Below are 9,141 nucleotides of genomic sequence, written 5' to 3' on the forward strand. Positions count from 1 at the left end.
ATACTGCGCGCGCAAAGCTCTTCTCCTGGTGTCACAATGCGCGAAACCGCCGTGCTTTCACGGTACCAGTGGTGGGGCAGTCGGTGCGCGTGGGAGGAGGAACGGAGAGCCAGTGGAGTCCGGGAAGTCGAGCAGCGCAGACGCGTTGTGCGTTGTTACGTTCCTCGTAAAATCCAGGCGACAGCAATCGACAGCAACGATCAATTCGTCGTGACGACGTAGCGTTTCGTAACCAGGGTGGATAGTGATTCGCGACCTACCGGAACATCCTCCGTAACAACTGGATACCGCTCTCTCGTGACTGTTTCAAGGTGAGAGATGGAGATGCCTCTCTCGTTGTCACGAGCCATCATGTCGATACGAAGGAACGCCTGGTGACATAAAGAGGACAAAGAAGAGAAGAAAAGGCAACGAGAAAACTAATATGCCTTATTGCATGTGAGGGTAGTGGTTCTCTCTTTCCTTAAAGAAGAGAGGAAAGTGGAGGACCTCGCGACGGTGAGATAAACCATTGAGAAGATATTAGAGATAGGGAGAAAGGACGAATCGATCGGAGCAAGAAGATTGGGGTAACGAGAGACTGAACGCGTACGAGTAAGTGTCGTCGCGCGCGCGAGGAGGGATGCCTACGAAGGGGGAGAGAGGAAAAGCGACGGACTTCAGCATCGCGGCCATTATGGCGCCCAGGGGTCCGTCCTTCGGGCATTACCACCTGCAGGGCATCGGCAACGCTGCTACTACCGCTAATACCAACCTAGAATGTCCAACCGGATTTGCTGAGTCGACGTTGGATCACTGTAAGTCCTTTTTTTATGGAACATGAGTGATATATAGAAATCACCAACTTCTTAAAAAATATTCATCCTTGATTATCAAAATACTTTTATAATCTTTATATATTAGGCGAGACTGTAATACCTATATAGGGACTATGATCTTTCTACACTTTATATCACAAATATCCTGGAAATGTCCTTAGGATATTCAGAGGACATAGGGATATTATTATATGAACATCTTTAGGATTTACATTCTTTAGAGGTTCTATGATATATACTAACTATTTTTTTAATAATAACAAGAGTTTTTTATATTGGCTGTTCAGTTATATACTTTTTAACTGAAGTAAATGAGCACAGTCAACATTAAAAATAATTATTACTACAAAATAATTAGTTCCCATAGATATATACAATATATCCCTAAGTACCATAGACCTTTTTACATATCATTTATGAAAATAATCATGGAATCCATAAAATCGAATACATGTTAATATATCTTCAATCGAATTCACAAAGCACAATGATCTTTTATGAAAAGATAAAGCTTTTCCATTTTTGCTTTGATAGCAAATAAAAAGAACTTTTGAAAAGCAGAAGCGATAATCACATTTCAGAGTAACTTGATCAATTATTACTTATCAATACTTGGATAATCCCACAAAAATCAATTTGCTATTAATAGAATGAAGGCTAATATAATTTCAGCCAAAAGATAAGATAAAAACATTGACAAACAGGAAATCTTCAATCATTTGTAGACATTGAACCGCTTCAATAGAGACAATACTCGTTTGTTATTAATCGAAATTTTGTGAATTTTCGTAAATAAGTTCTTCGATTCAAAATGGAGTCATTGGTTTCGAAGCCGTACTTTCTTTGATTTGAAATATTTATACATTTGACATTTCCAAAGTGTGAGATGTGACAATGGAAAGTGTGAGAAATAAACTATCGCAACGGAACGCGGACGTAAAGAAGAAACGAAGCTGATGGAAATGTCAGACGTTGAAGTGATAAACGCGAACGCGGCTCGTTCCGTGCGTCGCTGCCGGCAGCGATGGTCGTAAACGGTGGAACGCACTTTGCAACATCGTCGTAAAACAATTTAATCGTATCTTCACGATGTCGTAAGATACTGTAATGTAGTCCGTCACGAAGACAAGTCCTAATTCTGTATAGTCGAGAATGAAAATGTGCTCAAGAAAATTCTTGATTTTCATTGGATACTTCACTGCTGTTTTCTTCATATTAAATCAGCATTTTCCTTTACGATTGATCTTAAAATTTTATATAGCAGTTTTAGAATTGATTAACAATCTTATATGAGAAATTCTACACGAACAAGTTAAAAATAGCAGAGAATAGCATAAAAATTCTTCATATTTTAAAATTTGTGGTATGCTTTATTCTTATTATATAATATTTACAAGAAATTCAAGCAATATATGCAATTAGTTTAAAAAATGAGTTAAATATTAAATTGTTAAAAAAAGTTGCTATTTGTATGAAGCATAAATTATCTTTTTTCAAATCTTCTTCTTGATTCTTTTTTTATCTCTCTTTTTTGCCTTATTTATCTTATATTTTCTATTCCATTAAAAATTATTATTATTTTTAGTAATTTAATTCTAATAATTGTATGCCTATTTGGAGAACGACACATACTTTTACATATGTCACCACAGAAAATTTGATTTAACGAATCAAATTATCTCGCATGGTTGTTAGCGCTGCAATAAAAGTCTTTTCGGGTTGCAAGAGGTTAAGTTACGAGTTCATCTTGGGGATAACTGAGTTTACGATTTAACGAGCTTATTTAGAGCTTGTTGGTGTTAGAGTATATGTATGGCGCCTTCCGTTTTGTCCTCCACATTACGACGCGCTTTTCTATCCGACGGTTTCGTCGGAGGTGAACAGGCTATTACATATTCGCATCTGTTAACTTCAACATTTAAGCTATTAGCCAACTATTAGCAAAACATGCGCACATATTCCATAATTATAATTATCTTTAATAATGCATCTACATTTTCACAAACACAACTGGTATATAATTAGATATTATTTATTAAATTTTTCAGTAAATTAAATTAAACATCTCTTTCAAATATATTAATTTTGGATTTTTATAGTTCTGAAGCTTTTTTTTTATTTCTTCGTTTTAGGAATTTTTAAATTCTTTAATCATAATAGCAAATAATTATTTTTCGAAAAATATTTTGAATTCGAAAAAAATTTATTAAAACTGCGATCGTAAAATAAGATAAGCAACAGATTAGTTTCTGTTTTCTGCCAGTCTAGGAGTGTTGATCGCTCCATTCCGTTAATTAGGAATACGCGATTCGCCGAACATACGATAACGGAAGAAAAAAGCATCATTTGGCAAGCTGTGCGCTAATTAGCCGAAATAGCATCAGTTGCATTCATGCAACAGGAACGTCGGGCCACGGCCGCTACCAACGAAATCGCTGCCAACAAATCGTGCGTAAATTTTACCTGTTCGCACCAGAATTAACGAGCGTCCGCTAGACACGTTAAGCAGATGGTGATCTAGCGAAATCGGATTCTCGAGTTCCCTTTGCAGATTTATGGTGTTTTTCGGCGACGAAAGAAATTCAATGCAAATTGGGGCACAGGAATTCGTAGCCAGGAAATGTGTTACGCAAACAGCGTTTTGTCATTTTTTAGATTAAAATCATTTTGTTACAAATTTAGTGGAAAATTTTATCTAAGAATATTTAAGAATTAGTAAAATTAGATTTTTTTCAGTATAATGCTTTTTAGATTTTTTTAATATAATGTTTTTCGTGTGATTGAAGTACAGAGTAAATAGAAAAAGTACAGAGTTAATAAGATTGTAACATCGTTAAAATATGTACAACAAAATATAATAAAATATAAAAGTATGGATAAATAAAAATATAAAATAAAATACTATAATATACTATAAAATAAATATAAAATAAAAGAAAACAAAAAAAACAACGTAAAAGCAATAAGAGTCAAGATATACAAATATCTATGGGCATCTATGGGACAAATGATATGAAAATATATAATAATAATGTTTAATTATTTGGTGCCGTGATCGCTTTGTTACATTAAAAATATACAAAAATGAAATTCATAAAAATCTGTGTAAAAATCATAATGTCTATAAAGTTTTTATTTTTTAAGATAACTTGATAATTATTTACAAATATAATGCCACGATAGTAAATTAAATATAAATTTCCGTTACTTTCATATGATTAGAAATACATAAAAAATTTGTAGATTTGAAATCTGGTATCGGAAATCGGAATTTGCATACATAATTTAAAGCTTATACTTTATAAGTTATCTTTAAACGGTTGCCTTCATTTTAATACTTGATATATTCTTATTTTCTCATTCGTCCTGTCCTTGTTAATTCCCTACTTGAATCAATTGAAAGAATTCGCGTTATTCTACGATTGATATGATTTATCGATGATTTATTCTATGTATTACACCGATATGTGGTTTTCAATGCTCTACTTTCACCTATCTTATTCAGTTGATCTCTAACTTGATATTTATCTTGATATGACACGGAAATGATCTTGTTGAAGTATCTAAAAATTTAGTTAGATGTAAATCTGAAAATAATTTTGCATGGACTATCAAAATAATTATGTAGGATGCTCATATTGATTACTAGAATATTAAAATTTTTTGCAACATTGTCAGCAATACTTAAGCATTCTATATACTTATTTTAATGATCTAAATAAAATCTTTTTCAGATCTATATCTAGTTGGATTTTTAAATACCTCAAAACAAAACTGTTCTTTATGTATTTATTGATTCTAAACATCAGAAAACATATAATATATTGTATACATGAAAAGCGGTCTTATTATGTTTTCTGTTTACATCTTAGGTAAATTCTAACGTACCAAGTAAATTGGATAACGAATAGATTAGTAAGTAGCGAATTATCAGGTAATCAGAATCATACATACAGACGAGAGTACTCGGTTTAAATACGTAATAAAGCGGATAAGAAATTATATTTTATGAAATTGTATTGCATTGAGAAAAATTGAGATGACTCTTTGTACTTTCAGAGAGTGATAGACGGAATTATTCAAAAAGATTTGATCGTGATTCGTGTTTATTGTAAACTGTAATTAGGATAAAGTTAACATATTCTTAAATTTAAAGTTGATCCTGTCAAGGCTTTTCTACATTTCTTTCATAGAAAAATCATAGAAGTTCTAAATTCTTAAACGAAGTTTAATTATAAAAAATCCTAGGCTACTTATTGCGAGACTATCGTTGTGAAAAATAATTGATCGCTGATATAACGATCGCGAGTTAAGTGAGTACAAATTATTAGAAAACACGAGTATATAGAAATCAAGTAATGCGATGTAGTATTTGTCATTCGTCATTGCGGAGCACGCCGTTACCGCGTGCACTCTGTCGCGTAGCATTGTGAAATTATTGTCGCGTGTGTATTCCCTCATATTTGCGCTCGATGTGTATAGCGATCGATGCGGCGTGGTGTAATTATGAAATTACGAGATAAGAAACGTGTTAACGTATTTAAATAGAGATCGCACGAGACGGTGCGCGTTATCACTTCATTTTCTTTTCAGCGTTTCTGAAAAATGTTTACAATTTATCTTATTTTTTTCCATTTCTAGCATTTGCGAGTTACGTGAGTACAAATTATTAGAAAATTACGCTAGCCTCGCATAGTATTTGAAAACACATTTTACAATATAATAAGAAAAAAATTCACAAACCCGAACAATAAGAAATAGTCGAAGTGCACGATGGATAAAAAAATATACGTTTCTTTTTTGTAGCTGTTCATAACAGCGCTTTTTTCGATTGATAATCTCGCTATTTGCAAGTAATTCAAACTTGAAGATGCAATGATAAGAAGAGACGAGATGCGGATGAAAAAGAAGACCTCTCTACGTTTTTCCTGCATTTTTGTGCCGCTCGCTCGAACGTAAATCGCTGTGGCGTGTTTTTGTCGCCTAGTAGAGACTTGTCCATCGCCTTTCAGCCAGTAATCACATTAGCGCACTTAACGACGCCATTACGCTCGCCGCCAGTAATCCAGAGGATTCTTAATCGTCGTCTGCGCTCATAGAGCTCCGCTTTCGCTATCCGAAGTAGTGGGCGGGCATTAAATACTAGTTTCAATTAGAGATTCATAGGATTCGCGACATCGCTTCGCGAGAAATCGTAATCGTTGTCTCTAGCGAATCCATTATTTCACGCTCGAGAGTCGCAGTCGTCGCGATTACAACTATCATCTGTTTAATCCAGATTCAAATTGATTATGATGCCTGAGCGAGCTCTTTTTCCTTCTTCTTCTTCATTTTTTCTTTCTTTAATTCTTTCCTGTTCTTCTCTCTCTTCGTCATGGATCGAAGATTGCGTTCTTTTTCATTATTTTCGAAAGATTGTAGCTTCCTGCGTGATGCGAGATCTGAAACTGGTTCGCATGTACCGCGATCGGGTGTGGGATATACCTATATATATCTCCGCACTTCCTCATCTAATTTCTCAACTAGCGAAATCGCACCAAAATTTCATCCTTCTTGCGAATCCTCACATGTGCGAAATTAGCGGATCCATTACAAACCGGTTTAAACCCTCTTTTGTCCTGTAAGCGCGACCGTACGGGAGAAGGGCATTCAGATTAAAGAATTACGTAAATTCGCACGAGTCTCTGATCAAAGATTGCCCCACGCCTGTTCACATATCCGACGAACAAAATTGCTTTTACGTAACAGCATTACGTATCGATCACTAAGCTGTACCGTGAGGATTTTGATGATATAAAATATGGATGCGCCATGAGGTTAAATCATCATAATTAACTCTTCGCCAGCAACATGAATTTTAATTCCTCCGTCAGGAATAGGAATCTTTGAGAAATAGAGCAAATATTTCGTATTATTTACACTATAAAAAATAGCGGTGCCTACATGATTCTCATTGTGTTAATATTGATACCAATGTAACGTAGATTTAACATCATAGATTTTAAATTCACATCATGATGATTGATATAAACAGAGATGTAAAATCCATATCATGTTGGTGTCAATAATACTAACACAGTGAGAATTATGTAGACATAGGTGTTAAATCTATGGAGATATTAAATCTATATTAAAGATGTTAAATTCACACCGATATTTTTTACAATTGTAAAAATCTAAAAAAATTCTGATATACTTGTCAAAGCTTTAACAAGTACAAGTTTTTGTACTATCATAGAAATTGAATTATATATTTTATTTATTTCTTACATTTATTTAAATTTATTTATCAAATGTACAATAAAAATATCAATAATGCCTTTAAAGACCACAATTATTAGCGAAGGATAAAAGTCACTGTAGACAGAGCTATATCAATAAGCTATCGCAATTTCAATTTCTTGAGCTAAAATGGATAGTGGATACTTAGTGGAATTATTCTATTCTGATAATTGCACTCAATTTTGAACGTCATGTTTCAAGCCAAATGGTGGCACTTTATATATATGACTTTAAGCATAATTATTTAAACAATAGTAAGTTAGTTGCCAATATGACCTTCTCACGCTCACATTTGTGTGCAAATAGTTATTTAAATATATTGTATTTAAAGATAAATCTTTTTTTAAATATCTCATTCATGTTACGCATAATTAAATACTCACAGAATTTATACGAGACAGAAAGATGTATAAACTAACAAAACTCAATTTGTGATCTTCTCAAATTTCATACGGCAGTCATACGTTTCATACGATGATTGATATTGCAAGAGGTATGTATATGAGATGCGCTCTAGGTTAGCGGAAAATCGAGTGAACTTGATGTGAAAATAACGCGACGCGAAAATAACTCCAGCTCCAAGAATAGCTCGGGCGTAATTTAATTGTCATGTGGAATCTCTTAAAACTAATCCAATCCCGAGGAACGCCACATATACTCGGTCTAAACGCCATCTCCGACCGGATTATAGCGATGTAATTAGCCCGCGAGACGGAGTCGCTCTCGCGTGATCAAGTAGCGGCGTGTCTCGCGATCTAAATGAAATGCAATTTATTTTTTAACGCGCACTTCTCTCTAATCCGTCGACGATAATGGCGCCGTGTTGACGCTTCATTGCGAAACCGAGTGAATGCCGATGTTTCACACACACACACATACACACACACACACACACACACACACACACACACACACACTGTTCGTTTTTGTGTCCGTTTCCGTTGACGCGCGTCGATTACTTCTTTAAAAGCACCCTAATTAAGAGTCATCACACTTCGCCATCAGATCATATCGATATCGAGCGAGAACAACATTTGCTGTAGTTATTTGACCTATAATTATCACAATTTTCCGTAGCGTAATCTCCTAGTATATATCACACGTTACGCACCATATAATTTGAAAATTGTTTTCACCGCGAACAGCGATAATCCGCAAATCGTGACGGTTAGTTCCAACTATGCACACATAGAAAGAACATTTTTGCTGAAGTATTAAAAAATTTAGCTAGCTATAGATATAAAATAATTTTATTCAGATTAGACGATCAAAATAATTATGTAGAATGTTCAAACTTGTTGCCAAACTGTCAAACTTTTTACAGCAAAGCTTATTATATTTGAGCATCGTACACTATCCTATTTTAATAATCCCATTATTTTTAGATTTATATCTAGCTAAATTTTTATGTTTTAGTAAAAATTCTTCTTTTATGCTCCTTTCTATCAACGTAGTTTAATTTTAATTTTGATTTAACTCGTCATCTTTTTCTAGTTCTAAAAATTAAAAAAAGATGAAGAATAAGCTGAACCAAGATTAAAATAATCTACATTGGTAGAAACGAGTATCAGTCATATAAATACGTAGATGATTGATTAAATTGATCGAGACTCTGAAATTAGAGCAACTCGATTCGCTCGAAGTAGCTATATGAGGTCCACTTAATTCACAGAGATCACTTCTGAATGAGCCGATATATTCCTTCCGGAGTTATCTCTCCCGCGCGAAATTGATCTCCGTACCTGTGACGGGGGTGTTAATTCTTCTTTTTCCGTCCAGGATAAAATGACGATTCCGATAAGACGATCGTTCGCCGGATTGCGCTTGTGTCCATCCTCTCGGGCGACGTCCTTCAAAGCGGAGCCCTGGTGGTGACAGGATTCTGGGTGGTCGGCCGTCGGTCTCAGCAAAAGGAAGCTAACGTCAGTAGCTCGGTCATATTTCTTCTGGTCTTAAAAGATCACATGGAACATGGGACCACCTTCTCGCACGCGCGCGCGCATACACATTGTGCGAAGCTATTCTTCTCTCTCTCTCTCTC

The 9,141-nt window shown here is 34.7% G+C and overlaps 1 protein-coding gene across 1 annotated transcript in view; it reads left to right on the top strand.

The window, feature by feature from the left end:
• The first annotated feature begins 622 nt into the window (after nucleotides 1-622).
• The window catches only part of LOC105620316 (T-box transcription factor TBX20-like), a 76,495-nt gene continuing 67,976 nt past the window's right edge, over nucleotides 623-9,141 (top strand). Inside the window, exon 1 of the mRNA XM_012201818.1 lies at nucleotides 623-797. Within this exon, the coding sequence (XP_012057208.1) occupies nucleotides 623-797 (175 nt within the window). The remainder of the gene's footprint in view (nucleotides 798-9,141) is intronic.

This window comes from Atta cephalotes, assembly GCF_000143395.1.
Source record: "Atta cephalotes unplaced genomic scaffold scaffold00025, whole genome shotgun sequence".
Lineage (NCBI taxonomy): Eukaryota > Metazoa > Arthropoda > Insecta > Hymenoptera > Formicidae > Atta > Atta cephalotes.